At 50.2% G+C, this 22,741-nt stretch overlaps 1 protein-coding gene and 1 pseudogene across 1 annotated transcript; both read left to right on the top strand.

Annotated features, from left to right (window-relative positions):
- On the top strand, nt 1–1,344 carry LOC101684494 (olfactory receptor 2AT4). Its single transcript, XM_004768215.2, is given in 2 exon segments — nt 1–927; nt 930–1,344. Coding segments are annotated over 2 exon segments (1,035 nt in total). The 3' UTR covers nt 1,038–1,344.
- A 255-nt stretch (nt 1,345–1,599) lies between these two features.
- LOC101684768 lies at nt 1,600–4,457 on the top strand (annotated as a pseudogene).
- The last annotated feature ends 18,284 nt before the right edge of the window (nt 4,458–22,741 follow it).

Here is a 22,741-nt window from a genome sequence, read left to right as displayed (position 1 = left end):
ATGGAGGCCACAACCTGCAATGGATCAGAGGATGGATCACCAGTCTTCTACTTGGTGGGAATCCCCTCTCTGCCAGAGACCTTCTTCCTCCCTGTGTTCTTTATTTTCCTCCTCTTCTATCTTCTCATCCTTCTGGGAAATGCCCTGATCCTGGTGGCTGTGGTGGCAGAGCCCAGCCTCCACAAGCCCATGTACTTCTTCCTGATCAACCTCTCAACCCTGGACATTCTCTTCACCACGACCACTGTCCCCAAGATGCTGTCCCTGTTCCTGCTTGGAGACCACTTCCTCAGCTTCCCTGCCTGCTTATTGCAAATGTACCTCTTCCAAAGCTTCACATGTTCAGAAGCCTTCATCCTTGTGGTCATGGCCTATGACCGCTATGTGGCTATCTGCCGCCCCCTGCGCTACCCTGTCCACATGACCCCACAAACCAATGCTGCACTGGCAGCCTGTGCCTGGTTTATCGCTCTCCTCCTGCCCATCCCAGCAGCGGTCAAGACCTCTCAGATGGCATATAAAAACATCGCTCACATCTACCATTGTTTCTGTGATCATCTGGCTCTGGTCCAGGCTTCCTGCTCTGACACCATGCCCCAGACCCTCATGGGCTTCTGCATCGCCATGGTGGTATCCTTCTTGCCCCTTCTCCTGGTGCTTCTCTCCTATGCCCACATCCTGGCTTCAGTACTTCGCATCAGCTCCCGAGAAGGACGTTCAAAAGCCTTCTCCACCTGCAGCTCTCACCTCCTGGTGGTTGGTACCTACTACTCATCCATTGCCATAGCCTATGTGGCCTACAGGGCCGACCTGCCCCTTGACTTCCACATCATGGGCAATGTGGCATATGCCATTCTCACACCAATCCTCAACCCTCTCATTTATACGCTGAGAAACAAGGATGTTAAGGCAGCCATCACCAAAATCACGTATCTCAAGACCCAGTCTTGGATAAGAACCCTCGCGCTTTAGACGCAGCTTATTCTGCACTCAGGACACCAAATAACAGTGCCCGAGACAGATTAGGAGCTCAATAAATATTGTTGCGTAAATAAATTAATGAATATAGAATGATAAAAGAGAATTCAACCGAGCAGACGGTTCCAACAGGCCAAGTCAGGTAGACAAGATGACACATCCATGCATTTCAGTTAGACTTCCCATTAAAATAAAAAGCCTACACCATTGGCATAAAGGGTTGAGCCCTTGAGGGCTGTTAATGGTACTCTTCTTGTTATCGGCAAAGTCTAGAGACAAAGCCTACCCTCCCCCATATATGTCCTAAGAGATGCCAGGGAGTTGATCGCTGAGGGATGGAGGGTACAGTTCCCATAGGAGGACCATCTTGAAAGAAAGTACCCAAGAGACCTGGCTAAAAGAAGAGAGCTTAGGGTCTAATGGGTCATGGTGCCACAGCAAAAAAGCCTTGCATGGAGATACCACAGGAGATACCCGTGTGGACCAGGGCTAGCCGGTGAGTAGGGCTAGGGATAAAGTGCCCCATGACAGACAGAGAATGCTGGGGTGGGAAAACGAGGCAGAGAGGCCAGGACCTATAAACCAGGACCAGGGATGAGGAAGAGAGATTGGGTGCACAAGATGGAGGCAACTAGGATCCAGGCTGGCTGTGGATACACGGGCTGTGGGACCTTAGACCTGGACAGATCTGGACAAGGTGCGCCTCTGGATGGAATTGCAAAGCAGCCAAGCAGAGGAGGGAAGAGAAAACTGCTGGACTCAGTGACCCCTGAGGACCCCTTTGGCGTTGACCCTTGGCGTTTCTGCCTCCCGATGTCCTATTCTGCCTCACCCGGGACTGTTGGCCTCAACTCCCTCTCTGAGCACAGAAATGCCCATGCCATGCAGTCACATTCTTTCAGGTGTGAGAAAATCCCAGAGGCCCAACGTCCAGGGTGGGGTTCGGAGAGTAAGGGATAAGCCTCTCAATTTAGGACAGAGGACTTTCTCTCTTGGGCAAGGTCCTTGGGTCTGACTTCTGGAAGATTTCAAAGGAATTTGAATTGGCAGATACCATGTCTTGTTTCAGCACTCACCAGAGGGAGACTCAGAAAGAAATATGAAATATAGATGTCTCTGATGTTATCAACGGAAAAAAAAATGGAAAGGGAAACAGAAAATCTTTGTCCTAGTATTTTCTCCTCAAGTTTCTTTCCTGAAAACTTGAGCTTCTGGATCCTCCAGGAAACATGACATAGAAGAAAGAGCCTGTTTTTGGAAAACGAAGGCCTGAGCTCTGGTTGGGGGCCCTGCAGGTTGCCTGTGGCAGCTGAGAAAGTCCCTTTCTTTCTTTCTTTTTAAAAAATATTTGTTTATGTATTTGAGAGAGACAGAGAGGCTGGGGGAGGGGAAGAGGAAGAGAATCTTCAAGCCGACTCCTCCCTGAGCATGGAGCTCAACAGGGGGCTCAATCCCACGACCCTGAGATCACCATCAAGTGTCAGACGCTTAACCAAATGAGTCTCCCAGATGCCCCAACCCTCTGCCCTTTCTATGCTCACTCTCTGGTCTTTGGGGAGAAAATTGTTGCATTTGAAAATAAAAATGTTTTTTCCAGTTTTTACATTGTTGGTCTTCCACACAGAGGTGTTGTGAGAAGAGAGAGAAATTGGAGGTGACTCCAGGAAAATCACGGGGACACTGCTCATGGAGTCACCGGAATTAGTGAGACAGGAATATCGATATCTATATAGATTTCTCAGGGCCCTTCGTCCAAGGGACAAATCCAACAGGGAGGGCAAATCAGTATTTCCCTTCTCAAACCCCCAGATCTGTGGGTTGAAAACCCAGAATCCCTTCCGGTTCCTCCGAGAGGGGTTCTTTCACCTTTGAGCAGCTACTGCAAGCCAGTTTCTCTCTATGGTCAATGCCCCCCCAGGTCCCATGACAACTTGTGCCCAGACGCCAGGGGCCTGCTGGGTAGCGGGCATGCAATGGTTAAACAGAAGCCCCCCACTGAGCCACAGCAGCCAGCCTGAAGCTACAGAAGATACCTATGTCCTATGGAGTCACACAGATGCTGTCTTGGATTCTTTTTTGCTGCCAATTGTGGGAGAAGCCACCATCGGTTCTGACTCCAATTAGGAATGATTCTTCCCATCAAGAGCATTTCCCTTCACTGTAACCTGACAAAGAGCCTCACACCCAGAGACAACAGAATCCTTCCATAACATGTAACACAACTATAATTAATATGTGATTCGTTGCTTAATGTCTCTTTTTTCCACTAGAAACATGTCCATGAAGTTAGAGACTGTCTTGTTCAAGTATTTACTCTATACCCAGCATGTGACACATGGTTGCATATTGTAGACACTTTCCCATACTTGATTATAAAAGAAAAGAGGGTAACCTTAATTATTCAGTGATAATCACAAAATTATCATTCCAGAAGCATTGATTGTTCTGATTTCCAGATATGATTTGTCCCCGGACGTTTCCACTCCCTACTTCCTGGGCATCCATAGTAACCCACCACAGAGACCATAGCCTGTAATAGATCAGAGGAGTCCTCAGCCATCTTCTACCTGGTGGGCATCCCCTCTCTGCCTACATCCCTCTTTCTTCCTATCTTCTTTGTCTTTCTCCTGCTCTATCTGCTCATCCCAGTGGCTGTGGTGGCAGAGCCCAGCCTCCATAAGCCCATGGACTTCTTTCTGATCAGTCTCTCAGCCCTGGACATCCTCTGCACCACGACCACTGTCCCTAAGATGCCATCCCTCCTCTTGCTTGAGGACCGCTTCCTCAGTTTCCCCGCCTGCTTCCTGCAGATTCACCTCTTCCCCAGCTTCTCCTGCTCAGAAGACTTCATACTGGTGGCTGTGCCTATGACCGCTATGTGGCTATCTGCCGCCCCTGGGCTATACCCTGTCCTCATGACCCCCACACCGATGCCACCCGGGCAGCCTGAGCCTAGCTCACTGTCCTTCTCCCACACATCCCCACCGGGGTGCAGACTTCCCGCTTGGCCTTTGACAACACAGCTCACATCTCTCGCTGCTTCTGTGACCACCTGGCTGTGGTCCAGAACTCCTGCTCTGACACCAAGTTCGAGACCCTCATGGGCTTCTGCATCACCATGGAGGTGTCCTTCCTGCCCCTTCTCCTGGTGCTTCTCTCCTGTGCCCATATCCTGGCTTTGGTGCCACATTTGCATAATCTCCCAAGAAGGACACTCAAAAGCCTTTTCCACCTGCTGCTCCCACCTCTTGGTGGTTGGTACCTACTACCTATGCACTGCCATAGTATCTTCTGTGGCCTACAGGGCCGACATGCCCCTCGACTCCCACATCATGGCCAATGTGGTGTGTGTTCTTCTCACCCCTGTCCTCAACCCTCTCATCTATGCCCTAAGGAACAAGGATGTCAAAGCAGCCATCACTGAAACGACAAGTCTCCAGGACCCAAAGAATGTGAGGAACCCTGATTCACAGGTGTAACTTTACCTACTCACAAATGCTAATAACAATAGAGGGAAAAGTGGAAAATTCAGATAGCCGGGTAGAACAAAAATCTCAAAAAACAGCCCTAAGTGTTTCTCCTCCCTTATAATAAAATAATGATTTTCTTTCCTTTTTTTTTTTTTAAGATTTTATTTATTCATTTGACACAGAGAGAGACACAGTGAGAGGGAACACAAGCAGAGGGAGTGGGAGAAGCAGGCTTCCCGCTGAGCAAGGAGTCTGATGTGAGGCTCTAGCCCAGGACCCTGGGATCATGAACTGAGCCAAAGGCAGCTGCTTAACCACTGAGCCACCTAGGCACCTACCTTTTCTTAATTCATAGATAAAACATAAAGGATTTTTCTATTCAATTTTTAAGTTATGAATCCCAAATCTCACAAGACTATGAAGATAATTGTGATCACAATTCCATTAGTTCAAAGAATTTTGAATCTCAGAGACTTCAAGCCTTTGACTAGCAAGAAATTCCATCTTTCCCCTTGTGTCTCTTCTTCCCGTATTTCTAGATGTCCCCAGGATTGCCAACAGATAGTGTGAATCAGCCTTGCCCTTTTCTGCTGTGGTAGCAAGTCAGAAATCCCCTTCCAGGAAAAAGTCTGACATTGCCACCCTCTAGATCCTTGTTGCCTGAAAACTCACTGCCACAACAAATACTATAACACCAGTCACACAGGAAATTTTCCTCTGATTTCTAGACACTCGTGTCATAAAAGTAGAGCAGACCCTTCCTCTAGCTTCTGCTTAGATAAGGGACGTTCCTTCCCAAACCTGTGTGGGCATCGAAGCCTTACAGTTCTTTTATTTCCCAGTCATTCCACAACAATGGGGAGCTAAGTAGAGAAGTCTCCCTTTACGATTACTGTGTTGTGTCTACAACCTCTACTCTTTCTCTTTTTCCTCTTTCTGGCCCTAGCAGCCCAGCCGGACTCCTTATTCTCCACCCCTGCCATGCCAGATTGTCTCTTGAAGACCTGTCCAGCTTGTCCACACAGGGACAGACAGACCATGCAGCGAAAGTATCTGGGGGACCCAGGTGACAGAACCTCATTTCTGGCTCATCACAGATACTCTCATTCCAGTTTCCAGGGTTCAATGTTCTGCCACTCATGGAGCTAACTTTAACCATTTTCCTGTTGCATAAAACCCAAGGTAGCTGGGAGTTCAACCGGTGTTGCAGCTCAGCCAAGGGGAGGATTTGTTCCAAGACTCCGTGTTCCACGGTCTCACCAATCCTGGTGTGGTCAGAAAGGGTTTCTGGAAGCAGAATGACAGCAAGGCTCTCACTCTCCTTGTTGACTGCCCCTGAGCAACTGAAATCTGGACTCATGCTCTTCTATCTAAATCACATGCACTCTGCAGCACTTGCCTTAGTCCTTGAAATTGGTCTCTAGACCTTCAAGGGACCACAATCCTCAAGGTCTAAAAAAAGACAACTTAGTAAGTTGCCTTGCCTCTGAGCTCCATAAACTCTTAGAATCTAACCTAGGGACGTGGAAGGGATTTTTTTTCTCTTTACTCCACTACCACCCGATAAACAACTCCACAAGTATCACCACATAACTACTGAAGTTCTGTCTTGTGAAAATTCTTTTCTGGTACCAGTTTCAGATTCAGTTCAGGGCTGTGGTTTCCTGCGTGTCTGTCAGAGCCTCATGACATCTTTTCATCTTCAGTTCCCCTTCTAGAAGGAACATTGACCGAACCACAGCGGATTATGGTGCTACGGAATCCCAGGCTGGTTCCACCCCACTCACTGGGTCCCTCTCCTAAACATGTTTCAGAAGCAGGCCTGAAATAATAGCAGCAACAATGATAACGATAATAACGTTTCCCGCCTGCAGCCTCACCCACCACGAGGCACAGTCAATGCGTATCTCCTGGTTAAAACAATAGTTTCAACCTTTTTGCATCACAGGACACTATCAAGAAAGGGAAAACTGATCCCCAGAATGGGAAAAAATATTTGCAAAGCATACACCTGACAAGGGATTAATATCCAGAATATATAAAGAACTCCTACAACTTCACAACAGAAAAATTGACACAATTCAAAGGTGGGCAAAGGAATTAAATAGACATTTCTCCAAGAAGATATACAAATAGCAAAAAAGCACATGGAAAGACACTCAACAACATTAGTTATTGGGAGAAGGCAAATCAGAACTAAAATGAGAAACCACTTCGCACAAATTAGGATGGGCGTTGTTAAGAAACACACACACGCGGAAAATAGCAAGGGTCGGTGGGGACGTGGAAAAATTGAAATGCTCTGGCATTGCTGGTGGCTGCTGAATGCAAAGGCATGGCCTAGGGTATGGCCCCTAGTGAAGGCTCAGTGTAGGACAGTGCTACCCAGGGGAGGGTGATTCTTGTGATAACGATGAAAGACCTCACACAGAGTTAGAGGATGAAAACTCTTCTGTGGTTATGTGCACTTGTATTTTTCCTGTAAGTGGACAGTTTGCCTCTGAGACCTGCTATCCCCAAGAGGGACGCAGCTCAGCACAGGACAGATGGGCCTGCCTCCAGCCCATACACACGTACCTCCCTTTCCTCTTCCAAGCTTCCAGTTGCCCTAATTGGCCTCCAGCGGGGAAACCGTTCTCGTTGAAGGGCCCTAATTAATCCCTAGGAATTCGGTTCCCCACATTCTCCCCTCGCTCCACTCCAACTCCCTAGTTACTTGTTCCAGACAGGAAAGGAACTTCATAGACTCCCTGAGGAAACAGAGGCTTCGGAGGGGATCATATATGTGGCCTGTGCCAACTACCGTAATGAGGCCCCAGGAGACCCTGCCTCATCAAAGCAGACCCTGAACTTAGAAGGTGAATGCTCAGGCCTCTTCCCAGCCCCTGTTCTGGCTTCATGTCCACACCCACTGTGCCCCATGTCATAGGCACTTGCACTCTCACCTGGCTCCCTACGAGCATCTCTGTTTATACAGCTCTTTCCATCCCATGGCTCTGGAGACAGGGTCTGGGTCTCTGCCAGACTCAGGAGGTCCTGCCTTCATCACATCTGTTTCCATCACACACTCCTGCTCATCCTACAAGGCTCAGAGCAAATGCTCCTCAGTGAAGTCTTAGCCCAGTGCTAGACAGGCCACTTCGCCCTCTGTGGGGCACCCATGGTGTGTGGCTCCTGGCAGAGCCCTTAGTGCTGAGGGCCTGGAGCAGAGCTGGTTGTGTGCGTGTTTTCTGGCCATGACCCCTGATCCATAAGCAAGCAGAAGCTGCATCCAAGGCAGAGGAGGCCTCAGTCTTCGTTCTGCTCTATTATCATCTTCCAAGGTGGAAGATGCTCAGCATTGTGTTTGTAACTGTAACTAAAAAATGGCTTCTGCAGTCAAAGAAAATTATGGAAGAAGACCTAAAGCTTTCCTTAGATGCAAGGCTCCTTAGAGCCTTTACTAGGTCCGTATCCACTGGGAATCTCTGAGAAGGTCATTGAGGATGCAGCAGTTCCTAGACTTTCTCACAACAGACCTTTTGACTCCCGAGGATCTTGTGGGGCCAGTACGCTATTGAACCACTCCGGAAAATTCTTACGTAGATCGCAATTCACAGGTACTCAGTCCAGTTGAAAGAAAATTATTTTATTTTATTTTTAAAGACTTTATTTATTTATTTCACACACACACACACACACACACACACACACACACACAAAGAGAGAGAGAGAGAGATCACAAGTAAGCAGAAAGGCAGGCAGAGGGAGAGGGAAAAACAGGCTTCACTCTGAACAGGGAGCCCGATTCCAGTGGGGCTTAGTTCCAGGACCCTGGGACCATGAACTGAGCCAAAGGCAGATGCTTAACCAACTGAGCCACCCAGACACCCTGAGGAAAATCATTTTAAAGCTTCACCTTTTATCATATTCCAAAATAAACCCTAGGTGCATTAAAGAATGAATGCAAGAATGAAACTATAAAAATGAAAGAAGATGCAGGCGGGGAACTGTGGCTTCCCAGAGCCTGAGCCTGGCCCCCCAGTGTTCTCTGATGATCTGTGGGATGAACACGGGGACTGCAGTGTCACTGACAGACATGCTATGGGGGTAACATGCGATTGGGTGTCTTAAACAGGCTGCTTCAGCTGCAAGATTGATGAGGGTCCATTTTGGCCATATTCCTCCTATGAAATTACATCTAGGAAACTAGTAACCTCACACCTGGAAAATCTCCCTCATGGCACCACTTAATGTGACCATCATGTTGAGCCCACCCGCATAAAACAGCCTTTCATCCTAAGCAGTGACTTTAGCCCTGAGACAATGATTCACTAAAATATGGAGAGAGATGGGGAAGGCTCTCCTGGCCCTTTCCCTGGCAGGGGCCAGCTTTCTGATCAGGACTCAGTCCTCTGCAGGCCCCTGTGGGTCTGAGACACATACTTGGCATCCTAGCTCAGGTCTGGCTACCGTCACCCCTGGGCACCCAGGATCCTGACAGCACAGGTCCTCTTGCCAACACCCCCTCTCGGGCACCCTCCCAATCCATCTCCACCCACCACCACGATGATTTAGCCTCATCTTCTTTCCCCTAAAGGATCCCTGTCCCCGATCTCCAGGCCTGTGAGCTGCGAGGGCAGTGACCAAGTGTCCCTGACACCCAGCCGAGGAGTTCGTTCCACTGAATGGGTGGCTCCCATTGGTTAGAGAAAAGTCTTGTCCAGAGATGAAAATGATGTTGGGACAGCCAGGGAGGGAGCTGGGCGCCTTCCAGTGTCCAGGTGCTCACCACCCCCTCCACGTGCCCCAGAGTAGGAATGTGGCAGGCTGGGTGGGCTCCTAGGGTCTTGGATTCTGGTGTCAGGCTTGGTCAGACCTAACATTCTGGGGCATGTGGGCAAATCCTATCCTACCCTGTGCCTTAGTCAGCTAAAGCACTGAGACCTACAATCCCTGATATGACAGAACCAGCAAGGGGCCCAGTAAGGATGGGAACTCAGTCCATAGAAGCCTCTCCCCATCCTTGAGTCTCTCTGGCTGAGCTCACCTAACCACTAGAGGAGAGGCACAGTGGCCAGGAGGTCCCTTTTGCCCAATCCCCTTTCTCTGTCTCTCCTGCAGTTCTGCTCCAGCCCTGAGTCCCCCACCCCAGAGAGCAGGCACCGGAGGAGACCCACCCCCGGCTCTACACTGACTTGCCATGTGGCCACCGCCCCTCTCTGGGCCTCCCATTTCCCCATCCATACAATGGGGGACTAGAGGAGGTCACTTCTGGGACCCCTGTAGCTCAAACATTTCTGGTCGTCAGCTGCAGGAGGGAGAAGAGGTGACATCATTCATACTTGAGGCTGTGGGGACTCGGAAGTCCAGAAGCTTCTGGAGAGGCTAGAGCAGGGACCAGTTTGGGAAGATCCTGTGTCAGAACTGAAGAGAGGGCAGGCGGGAGGTCTAGGAGAATAGTTTGAGCAAAGGCACTGAGGAGACAAGTGAGGAGACCAGCCTGAAACGTGCAGATAGGCGAGGCACAGAGGACAAGACTGGGCCAGATCACCTAGCATCTTCAATGTCAGGGAAGATGAAGGAGGGTTTGGCACAGGGTCCAATACATGCTTTAGGAGGGTCACGTGACCGGAGTGTGGAGAAGGGTGGGCAGAGAACCTTTATGCCAAGGTTCAGGCTGGGACACCAGCCAGAAGGCCCCTGGGTTGGTCCCGGAGAAAAAGATAAGTACTGAGGGGAGGTAGTAGCCCTTATAGGAGGGGGGAGGGGAGGACTGGGACACTTGGAGGGATCCATGACAGGCCTTAGTCACTGACTGGCCCTGGACTCGGAGACCTTAATTACCTCATAGATCACATAGAGAAATCTTACAGACAGGGAAAATGAGACCGGGAGCCGGTCAGAGCCCTGCTAAAGGTCACATAGCAAGATAGTGGTAAGACTGGTCCCAGGCCTCCTGGCCCCCAGCCTCAAACTCTTTCCCCACAGTGATACCGAAACAAAAAAACAAAACAAAACAAAACCCAGAGTTAGAGCCTGAATGCCAAGCCTGGAAATTTGGATTATTTCCATGAGCCAATGGGAGCCAAAGCAGATTCTTACTATTTGGCAACATTTCCTGTTTCGTTGCTTTCCCCAACAGGGAACCTTCTAGTGATGTTGCTAAAATGCAGGACTCAGTTGCTTATAGATCACCCCAACCCCCCGAGCCTTCACACGGAAGACAGAAGCATCCTCTCATCTTTACTAGGAGAAGGCACAAATCTCAGGGGTCCAGAGATTCACCTAAAGCCACACAGGGAGTTGGTAGCCTGGATTTTCCCCAAATCCCGGTATAGCTCTCCTATCCCCTGGTAATGAGATGCAGAAGGCTGAAATGATGGGCCTGGAGGAGGAAGAGTCTGACTCAAGGTCACTACAAATAGATGGTAGAAGTGGGACCTTGACCTCTTGTGGAGGGGACTCCCAGGGCCGGTGCAGCTGCCCACTAGCCGCCTCCCCTTCTCTGGCCTCCCCTCCAGGGCTGCCATCCCGTGAGCATGTCTGCATCCTGTCATCCTCCCTTAGCCGGCATTGTGCCCCCATCTGTCTTGCCAGGGGCTAGTGCTGGGACATCTCCAGGCTGCCTTCAATTACGAGCCAATAAATATGAGATGTGCTGTGCGAGGAGCTGCCGCTTGGGCTGCCGCCCTCCCCCTGCCACCGCCACCTCTCCCAGCCTCTGCACCAAGGAAGATTGGATTTTGTGCCGTTCATGTTTTATCTCTCCTCCATGTCAGATATAGGACGTGGGCAGTAGATAATTTTATCCTTCCCCCACTTATCGAGTGCAGCACTGAGATGAGTGTGTGTGATGTCCCCAGGTCAGCTGCTGCCGTTGCAGGGGGAGACACCACCCAAGCCACCAGCTCTGGGCTTCTGCTCTCTACGGGAGCAGAGTGACCTGTGTGGTGAAAAGAGTCCTGGACAGGAAGACCAGGAACCAGGGTCCAAGGCTAGGCAAGCCTTGGGCAAGTGTCTGAAGACATTCTGTGAGGCCTTTCTTTATGCCAAGCCCTACACAGGCAAGCAGGGGTCATAGAGCTGAGTCAGATCTGGCCCCTGCCCTCCAGTCAATTTCAAGTATATAGACAACACCCTTGGAGGGGTGGCAGGTGTTGGCTCTGGACATGAAGAGGGAGGACGTGTCAGGCAGGGAATAATGGAAGGGTGGGAAAGGAAACCTTCAGGCAGAGGCCATGGGAACTGAGTGAGTAACGTGCTCTGAGACCTGTGAGTGTGGCTGGGACACAGATCAGACAGAATGGGGGAGAGAAGAGTTTTAAGCAAGTAACTGTCTGATCTGATCTGCATTTTATTTTATTTTAAAATATTTTATTTATTTGACAGATAGGGAGAGAGAGGGCACAAGCAGGAAGAGGGGCAGAGGGAGAGGGAAAAGCAGGCTCCCCACTGAGCAGGGAGCCCAACGCGGGGTTCGATTCTAGGACCTTGTGATCATGGCCTGGGTTGAAGGCAGATGCTTAATGGACTGAGCCACTTAGGACCCCCCAGATCTGCATTTTCGAAAAATCTCTCCACCTACTGCCACAAAAGCAGATTTGGAGGTGGTGATGGAGAATGAAGGCTGGGAGCTCTAGGAGGAGGTTGATGCCATCAGTGGTCCACAAGAGAGAAGATGAGGCCCTGGATTAGAGCAATAACATGAATCCAGAAATAATAATAATCTCTGTCGTTATGATGAGTACTACCAGCAAGTGTTAGGACCAGACAGGCACAGGGTAAGGATTTACATCAGTGTTTCTAATCCTCAAAACAAGTCTTCAAAGTAGGTTATTATCCCCATTTTGTACATTAGGAAATTAATCCTTGGGTAAATTAAGAGAGTTGTCCAAAGTCACATTGCCAGTAAATGGCAGAGGCAGGATTTCAACCCAGGTCTGTTTAACCTTAAAGCCCATACTCTTTCAACTGTGTTCTACAGTTTCCAGAGAGTCTATGAGGGCATAGATACATCCGATTTTTGTGTGGCTTGAGTGTGGAAAGCGAAGAGCAGAGGACTCCCGAGAACTGTGTGTGCTTCTGGCCAGGGAGGCAGGGGTGGGGAGAGGGAGCCCAGGAGGAAGGGCAAGTTTGGGAGCAGCCCATGGGCTTGGTCTTGGTCATGGAATTAGAGGGCAGTTCAGTACGTGGGTGTGGAGCCCAGACCTAGCATGGAGATAGAGATTCGAGAATGGCCACGGTTGTGAGAGTGGATTTGGTCATTAGAGGGAAAGTATATAGCAAATGGAAGATCAAGGTTGGAACCTAGAATTCCAGTCCTTAGAGGATAAGCAGCAGAGGACAGATAAGGAATCAGAGTGGTATAATGTGATGTCGGCCCAGGAGGAATGGAATTGCTTCCTGAACGTCAAGGAGTCTGAGGCTGCCGGGTGACCTGGGCTGATGGCCCAGCAGGCTGCAGGCGGCAGAGGAACTCCGTGGAGCAGTCCTTGGTAACCTTGGCAATGCAGCCTTCCTGGGCCCAGTGTTACCGAATGGCTGGAGGGGTCTATCCACACCAGACCCCGACACTGAATTCTCTCTCTTCATTAGGTCTGGGGACATCTTTTGAAGCTTCTTTTTAATCTCGATTACATTGGCCATGGAAGTGCTACATCTGGAACGTGTTTTACAACTTATGGAGCTGATCCCGTGTTTGGCTGACGGGTTTTTTCCAGCTGTGGATGGACACGCCGTTTTCCCTTCGGAAAGGGGAGGGCACCGTCTCCATCTGCTTAGGGCAGAGAGGGAGGAGTGGAAGTCAGTTTGGAAGAGGAGTGAGGAAGTGTAGACAACACCTGGAGAAACTCTGGCACATGGGCTGTGAGTGGGGGAAAGGAACAGAAGTCGCTGCAGAGTAACGTGGGACAGAGGATGTCATTGGCAAGGGAAAGTCGCAAGTGGGCTGGGTGCTAAGGAGCCCACAGAGAGACCTTAAAGGGGTGTGTGCATGTGCGTGTGTGTATTGGGGAAGGGGTGACTGATGGACCCTTCCCAGAGGAAGTAGACAGAACATGGGCTCCAGGGCCTTGAATTGGAATGTGGGCAGCTCTGTGCTGCTATGCTGTAGCACAATAGTCTATGCTGTAGCCATACAGCTATGCTGTAGCCAGGGGTCTATGGTGAGAGGCTGGATCTGTAAGCCGGGGATCTACGGTGAGATGGCCAGGCTGTGAAACCTGGCTGCATCAGGATGACACAACTGTGGCCCACTTATTGAACTTGAGGCAGAGCTCTCAGCTGTTTCCAAAACAGGGATACTGAATGAGCCTATCTTCTAGGGTTATGAGGAGGACCCAGTAAACTGCTTACAAGTAAAGTGCTTACAACAGTGCCTGGCATGCATAAAGGGTCTGATAGAAGTTAGCTGTTAGCTACTAGAGAGAAGGCAGGAAGTACCAGTACACCCCGTGGAAGCCGTGCTTGGGTGGGATTAAGGATGCCTTAATCTGGGGATCTGCAGTTCCAGCCGGCTTCACCTTCTCTCACCGGGCCAAACCTCCCTGTTTTCACGGGGACAAAGCTTCGTCTCAAGGACTGTAAAGCATTCATAATGTGAGTGGGTAAATCACCGAGCACCGGACCAGGTCCTTAAAGATACTCCGTGACTATTCACAGTTGTCACCTACTCCCTTCCCAGGGACAGAGACCTTGCTTGGCAGGAGGTCTGGGAAAGATGGCAGAGCTGGGGTCTGGAACTTTAAGTGGGAGAAGGTTTGCTGGGGTGGGGAGTGGGGAGTGGGTACTTACCCTGTGCCAGGCACCCCATGGGCCTTTTACATGTGTGAGCCTGTCCAGCCTCAACCCTCGTCTGCTAAGAGGCATGGCAGTCCAGAGGCCTGTCCCTCCCACAGATCCATGAGGGACTTGTGACCTCCTAATCAGGGGCAAATTCCCTCTGTCATGAGAATGAATTGGGAAGGATGATGGGAGCATCTGGTAGAAGAAGTGAAGACCAAGGGAGGAACCATGGACTTGGTTGTAGCCACGAGAGGTCATGGTGTAAGCAAAAGCTGGACTCAGCCCTCTGGCTAAGTGTCAGAGCTGGAATTAGAATCCAGGGGCCTTCTTCCTCCAGAGCCCACTCCTCCTGCCCCAAGGGCACCAGGGCTGCTTCTCTTCATCCCCAGCTCTTACCCTCAGACCCTAATGCCTCTGAGAGAAGGGGATGACAGATCCCTCAAATCCCAGCCAGAGTCCTGTGAGTGGGAGCAGAATCAGATCCCAGCAAGAGGGTCTCCCAGAGAGCGTGGAAATGGCCAGACTCAGGACTGATTAGTTCTCTAACCCCATCTTCCCCTCGGGGCCTCCTCTTGGGATCCTCCAACCCCTTGGTTTCCCCACCCTTCTGGGGACCTTGACATTCATGCAGAAAGTACCCACAGTGGCTGGGCACCAAGTTTTAGGGCCCTGGGGAGGGTAAGGAAGGGTATACAGGCCCCAGATGGGGGGACAAGGGCCAGACCTGAGCAGTGGGGATGAAGATAAAAGCTTCCAGGTCTACAGAGGGCCCAATAATGTCCTTGGATCCTGGCAACTTCCTAGTGAAGTCAACACCATCCTCCCCATTTTACAGTTGTGGAAACTGAGGCTCAAAAGATATTGTCACCTTTCCAAGACTACAATGCCATTAAGCGACAAAGTTGGGACTTCCCCTCTGGCCTCCAGACTCCAAGCCCAGGTTCCTCCTGCCCCTGCAGCTGCTGCTTGTCCCCAGGAATGGCCTTCCTCCTGGGGAGCTCCCCTACACCGCATCCCACCTCTGCCATCAAACATGGAAGAGCTAGGGCTCTGGGCCAGCAGCTGGATGGGGAGAGGTCCACCGGATTGCTGAGGTCTGGCTGCCTGCTCCTGTGGGGGGTGCGTCACAGACGCCACTGCCAGGCATCATCCCAGCCACTCCCCCTCCTCCCTAATAATTAATCTCCAGCCAGCAGTCCCAGCTGCAGTGCTTTCATCATCCAATTACCGGGGCTGCTGGCACAATCAATCTTGGTCACACAAATGCAGGCAAATCTGCGGCTATTTGCACGGCCATTACTGTGCATAGGACGTTGAGACTCAGGTCATTTGCCTTTCTGACGTGGGCCATCATTTCTCTGTGGAAGCTGCCTCCTCCCCTTCCACCTCGTATCCGCCTCAGCACACAGCTTCCCTTCACCTCTCCTATCTGGATGTGGTGGGGTCAAGATCAGAAGACTCTCTGTGACCTTGGCCAAGGCAGTTCACCTCTCCGAGCTTCTATTTCTTCACCGGTGAAACAGAAATAACATCACTGACCTCACAGGGTTTTGTGAAAATAAATACCCCAAGTGTGGCAAACATAGGATGTTTATTGGTGGTCTCTGCTAATATTCTTAATAGTTACATATTTATTTTAGTGTGTATTTTAGAAAAAAAAAATAAAACTGATATATCAAGCCTATGCTTTTATGAGTATTATTACTTAGGAGATAGTGAGATTAGGTATATACGTAAAATCTACTGAAGAAAAATATTAAGAATATGTCGATTTAGCAAAAATCATGGAAGAGGCATGAGAAGGAGAGAAGTATGGAAACCCGGAAGTCATAGCTGAGTGGTGCTTGCCTTCATAGACATTTCTTCTGTCCTCCATCCTCCCACTCCCTGCAGAGGGTAATGGCAGAGGGGGGCTCCAGAGGGAGGAGAGCCATCCTGCTCTGAGGGGCGACCCAACTTAATCCAGGGTGTCGGGGGAGATCACCTCAGGGCCCCTCACTCACATGAGAGATCTGCCCAGGCCTACTCCATGCAGGCCCTGTGATGCGTGCTGGCAGCGCAGAATGCAAATGGCAGCTCCCTGCCTTCGTGGAGCTCCTAGTCTCCCTCACTTCAAAACGAAACCCTTTCAATGTCTGTAAATGTAGCTGCCAGGACCTTTGCTTGACAGGATGTAGAAAAGGGCTTCCCCTGAGGTCGCAGGCTTGTGGAACTGCAGGGAAGGCCCCCAGCCGAGGATAGGAGGCTCTAAGACCACACTCTATTGAGACTCTGTGAAGAAACACACGGAGGTCTTAGGAGGGAAAACAGGGGGATGTCAGCTTAGGCCTGGGAGGAGTACTCTGTTCCTGTGGAGAAGTTATTGCCATGATGGAGAATGGGAACTATTCCAGAGCTCCTCAGAGAAACTGGCCAGGGCAGCCAGGAGCAGAACCTTGCTCTCTTACCCAGGCAGGAAGCCTGCTGAGCTGGGAACCCACAGGCCCACCCCGAGCGGTGCGGAGACTGGGACGAAGTTTCTAGTAGAGACATCCAGTGGCAGGAATCCACTGAGAGGGTGTGCTGTTCCAGCCAGCAGCCATGAAAGGAATGTGTGAAGTGTTCCTGGAAGGATGCAGAGGTCCCCCTCCTAGTTCCTCCTGGCTATAGGCAGGCGTGGAAGGAGATCGCTGGTTACAATGGGGCCCGGGTCTGTCAGGCTGTCCAGACAGCCTCAAACCCAGTGAGGGTGACCCACCTACAGAAGAGGCTGGGCCGTGCACCTCTCCCAGAGTCAAAGGACAGCTCAGCTGCCACCACGGAGCAAGGCCTGACAACAGAAGGGGCAGAGGGGTGCCGAGGGAGTCAGGCTCAGCCTGTCTCAGCTGGTGACAGGGCAGCAGGTTCACCAGTCGCAAATGGAACTGGACTGAAGCAGATCCCATGCCCAGGCACACATACAGAACCTCCTTCTCTGGAAGGCCACAGCCCCTCTCAGGGCATTTGAAACATGTTGTTTCCCTGGTGGGAACAACAGTGCTAAGTGATGCTTCAGGGCTGCTTTGAAAGACCAGCCAAAGGCAAGGCTATCAGAGTCGAGGCCGCCTGCCGCCCACAGCAACTTGGGGGAGATCGCCACCTGGTGGACAATGTTGGCAGTGCTACGGGGCTACAGGTGGGAGCACTCCGGTCCTGACTTTGTGTGACCTTGGGCAAATCACTGCTACTCTCTGAGCCTCACTTTTGTCATCTAAAATGTGGGATAGCGAAGCCAGCCTCTCGGGTCCATGGTGAGCTTTACACTAAACAATCATACTGATGTACCCATCTTGGGCAGGCTCTCAGCACACGTTTGACCCACCCGGATCTTGTTCCAGCAGGACTCTAAGCAAGGGGTCAGCCCCAGGAGATTGGGGGGATGGTGTGGGGGTGTGGTGAGGCAAACTCACAGAGATCCCTGCTCCTCGGGTTTCTCTCACAGCCCCCACCCAGGACTCATTCCATGTGGGGGGAGCAGTTCTCAGCCCAAATCCGGACAGTTCCTGGGATTACAGAAGTGCAGAAAAGTGGGGTGTTGACTTCACAGAGCCTCCGGATCAGGAAACTTGGTTCCAGCCTCTGTTCCATCACTTGTTGTGTGACCTTCAGTACTTGGGCAAGTCTACGCTTTTATTTCTTCTTTTATACAAAGCAGGTACTTGCTCCTGGCCCAGAGGAGCAGTGAGGACTGGCTGGGCAGCCTGACAGGACATGGTCACTGCCTTCACTAGCACAGCCGTTCCCGTTGCGAGGAGCCCAGCCTCCTCCGTGGGTCACTGTGGTCCCCCCGATACGAGAGAGACCCCTTATGGCTCTAGTTTCATTGACAAACTGCCTCAGGCCCCCTGGCACTGCCCAGAGATGCAAATAAGAGGAAAAAAGGCGGGGAGCGAGAGGACAAGCTGGCCCATCCCTGCCCCCATTGCACCACATAGACACACTCTGAATCCTCTCGACAACCTGGGGTTCACGTTATTGTGCCCACTTTACATGGAAGAAAAGCAGCCTCAACGAGTTTAATAAATTGTCCAAGGTCTCACTCAGCTGTTTTTTGTTTCTTTGTTTTAAAAAGGAAGAAAGAAAGGAAGGGGGGAAGGAGTGAGAGCTAAAAAAAGAAAAAGGTCTAAGAACCTTTACTGCCATTCCAAGCTTCCTTTTGATTCCTGGCATAACCCTAATTTCCTATCATTTCGCTCTTTTCCGTAAGATTCTATTCAATGAAGTGCCTTCTCCTTAATGTCATTTCAGTGTTACCCTCCCTATTGCCACATCCTTCCACAGTCTGTTACTAATTCCTACCCACAGGCCAGAGGGCCCACTGTCAAGTACATAGGCCTCTTTCGAGAATGGTCTGGGTACAGGGTAGCTCTATCCCAGGCCTAGGTCAACCTCTCACAGACATGGCAAGAGAAGAGGCAGCTCTTGATCCCAGCACCTCCCAGAGAAGCCAGGCGTGGGTTCCCCAGTCCAGAGCTCTCGGGAAGTCATGCTTAGTTTCACCTGAGGCACCCCAATCCGGGGCTTTTCCATGGTCTACCCTGTACTCATGGGAAAACAGGCATTTGCTGCCTTACAGGTCCATCACTGGGGAGCTCTGCATTGGCTGGATTTTGGCTGGGCATTTTAGTACGATACACCAAAAACACCAGCCTTGCCCAGACACATCACCTACCTGAGCTCCTGAATCTGGAACCCAACTCCGAAGCTGGTGGGATCAGGGATAGCTCCTGAGCAAGCCTAACTGTTTGCAGCTGTGGATGCATCCTTGTCAGTCTCCACTGGGCTTAGGGAGGTCTGATGAGGGAGGATCTGGCCCTACCTCCTGACTCTGGGTGGAACAGGAGGCCTGTACCTTCTGTTTGCAGTTCTGGAAGCACTGGGATACTCACTGGCCTGGAAAACAAACATGGCACCCTACTCCCAGCCCCACCCCGATCCTCCTGAGTGTCCCAAGGAAACTGTTACTTTCCAGCAAGGTGGAAACTTGACATGAGGGGTGGAAGGCTGACACACCAGACTTTGGCCTTATGATTCAGCTTCTCCTTTAGGTCTTCTCTCACTGGTTCCTGCTACTGTTACCACACTGACCTTGGGAACCTCACTCCCAACTTTTCAGGATCCAGGCCAGTGGAGCTCACCCAAGTATCCCTCAGTGCTTGACAACACAGCAGATGCCAAACTACGGTGTTCAGATTGGGCTTTAGGAAAGGTTTTCCAGTAACAACACAGACCGTGATGCAGACCCAGATTACTGGGATGACAAAGAAGGTGTCCCTCAGCTCTGGCCTGGGAGACTGCTCAATAACACCTCCCTGAATCCAGGGTTCATTTTAACTCAGGCTACCAGGGATCATCTTCTGGATCATTTAGATGTCATCAAGTCTCAAACCAAAGAAGTGAGGTCAGGAAAGGCAAGCGTGTCCTATCCTGCCTGATATCCACCTTCAAGTTCCCAGTTTTGGAGGATTGAATATGGAATGGCCATTCATTCATTCATTCAACAAATTTTTATGGAGTATCTACTATGCCAGAGGATGGATTAATATGGAGAGCAAATGGACATGGTACCCTACCCTCAAACCTGCCCATAGGACTTGACCTTAACCCAAACTCCCTGGCCTATAACCATCTTTCAATTTCAGTACAGAAACCTCAGCTTTCGAATTGGGCACACAGAGCGGCAAAAAGGGCACCAAACATTCCTGACCATTTTCCAATGTCTCGATCCAAAGATATCTGGGCCTGGGGCCCTGAGGGGAAGGAGCTAAGGAGAGGGTTATCAGGAGAAAGCAAGGATTACCTTTGCCTATGGCACACACTGTGCAGCCACCAAGGGCAGAAACGGACAATCTAAAAGAGACACTGAGTCAGATTATTGACCTTTGACCCTCATACTAATAGAGTTCAGCAATCTCTAGCTTGGCAACTCTCCAGGCTTAGCTCATGCTCTGTGCTGAACCTCACGCTCCCCTGCGCAGGTATGAAAAGCCCCTCTTCATGGAGCTGGGTCCCCAGCAGCCCCACTAACCCAGAGCCTCTTTTTCTGCTGCTTCCTTGGTACTCACTGAGTACAGGAGTCTTGTAAATCTCTTTTCCAGTCAGACAATCACCCTATGCCCACAGGCCCACATCTGTGCCCAAGCTGTAGTGTCCCCTTTAAGCTCCATGAGATTCGACAAGAAAATCAATAGGAATCCCAGACAATTACCATGCCACTGGAAAGCCAAATTTCTGACCCAGGCAAGATGCTGCTCATTGGCAGCCTAGAGACTGAAGTTAGACATCTATTGGGGAAATAAAACGAGCTTCACACAGACGTTAGTAATAGCAGGCTATGCTCCTCTTACACCTGGAGCTGGCCAGGGTGTGAGTGAGAGGCAGCTGGGGCAATGGATGGAGAGGGGAGCACTGAAACATAGAGCTCGCTATTCAAAGAGTAGTCCATGGACCTGCAGCATCAGGGATGACCTGTAGCATCAGGATGTCAATTTTCAAGCCCCACCCAGATCTACCAAAGTAGATTCTTTGGGGTTGGGGTGGGGAGACAGGAATCTATCTTTCTTAACTTTTCCAGGTGATTCATATGCACACGTAACCTGAAAAGTACTGTGACCCCACTAAGCACACTTGATGGGCTAATATAAGAGTATTACAGGGGAAAATCGTAATCACAGCAGATCCCATTCTTTGATGATCTGTTTGATTTTTATCTAAGTTTAAATACACATAGATTATTTACACTTAACCCTCACCACAACCCTATGAGGTACTTTTAGTATCTTAGTTTTTATGGATGAAATTATAGTTAAAATACTTGTCTGATCTTTTCTCTTTTCCAAGGCTCAGTTTCCTCGTCTGTACGCTGGGGAGAATAAGGCCTCGTTCCCCTGGTTGTAAGGGTTAGAGACAATGTAGGGTGGACCATCTCCACTGCATGATGGGCTCAGGCCTGGCCACTGGGTACAGCTCCAAGGACCTGGCCTAGGTGGGGAAAGGCAGAGGTAGGGTTGCTCTCTCCAACCTGTGGCTCAGTCCGAGGCCTGCCCGGCGCATGCTGGCCCTGACCTTCTCACTCGGCACTAAGAAGGCTTCACCTGCCATCCAAGTTCTATGTTTACCCTTCAAGAGAATCCATGCTCTCACCCTGATTCTATTTCTGGTTGATGACAACACAATCTGTGTTTAGGATGACGTTGGGTCGTGGGAGGCAGCTGTTCTGAAGTTTGGAGCTACTGGAAAATAATCTCCAGCTAGATCTGGGCTTCCAAGGAAAGAAACTAATGCATTACTTTTTTTTTTTAATATTTTTTAAAAAATTATTTTTAAGAGAAAAACTAAATTAAGCACACAGGCAGGGAGAGAGGCAGAGGGAGAAATAGGCCCCCCACTGAGTAGAGGGCCCAATCCAGTACTCGATCCCAGGACCCTGGGATCATGATTTGAGCCAAAGGCAGACGCTTAGCTGACTGAGCTGCCCAGGCACCACTAATGCATTTCCCTTGAATGAAATAAAAGGGGAAGAAAAACCTTTGGTCTGAGAGGCCACTTTGGTACGACTATAAAATTACTACAGGGGTCATCATCATGAGCCTCTTACTGGAGACTGGATGCCTACCGTGTTTCAAGGGATTAAGAGGCACTATCTCTGCCTCATGTCACCTACAGCTCTGCTTCTTATTTGCCATATGACAAAAATATAGGCTTGGAATCGGATCCGACTTCATCACTTACAGGTGTGTGACATTGGACCACATCATGTAACTTTGTTGAGCCTCAACTTTTCCATCTCTAAAATGGATTGTTGAAGTAAAAGAGATAATGCATGTATAACAACCCACAGTAGGCACTTTACAAATGCTATTTCTCTTACATCCTTCTTTCCTGTATGTGCTATGCCTGGCCTTATGGTGGGCACTGAAAACACAGATGACTCAGACCAAGTCCCTACGTACTTGAGGCTGGATCATTCTTCATAGAATGGTGTGGGGCAAAATCGGAAGGTTGGGCAAAACCATGAAGGCTGCAGTTTGTTAAGGACAGGACAGAGGTGAGGCAAGATCGCTGTCCAGCCTTGCAGTGCCTTCCTCCGTGTGCCCCCCTGCCTTCTCCTCCTTCCTTCTATCCATCACCTTAATTTTCAGCATTTGACTGTCAAATGTTGCCAATGCTGATGAGTAATGGAGATAAAGGAGTGAAAGGTAATTTGTCCTCTATTTACACGACATTGCACCAGTTCCTAAGCCCTCCTGAGGATTCAGTAGCTCCTCGCCATAACTCCTGGTGGGTCGGAGGGCAAGGATTATCCCCCTGCTGTAGCTGAATAAATGGGCTCCCAGAGAGGGCCAATGGCGGGCACAAAGTTGCCCATCAGATCAGTGACAAGCTCTAGGACAAAGACCCGGGACCCTTAGTCCCGTCCTTCCTCCCATTCTCTCCCAAGGACTCTCCTGGTAGTGTACTCTTTAGGGAATGCTGTTAACTTCAGTAGACTGCACTGAAAGGTAATGCGG

This window comes from Mustela putorius, unplaced genomic scaffold, assembly GCF_011764305.1.
Source record: "Mustela putorius furo isolate JIRA1106 unplaced genomic scaffold, ASM1176430v1.1 tig00003987_pilon_pilon_pilon, whole genome shotgun sequence".
Taxonomy (NCBI): domain Eukaryota; kingdom Metazoa; phylum Chordata; class Mammalia; order Carnivora; family Mustelidae; genus Mustela; species Mustela putorius.
This window is presented reverse-complemented; position numbering and strand designations above follow the sequence as displayed.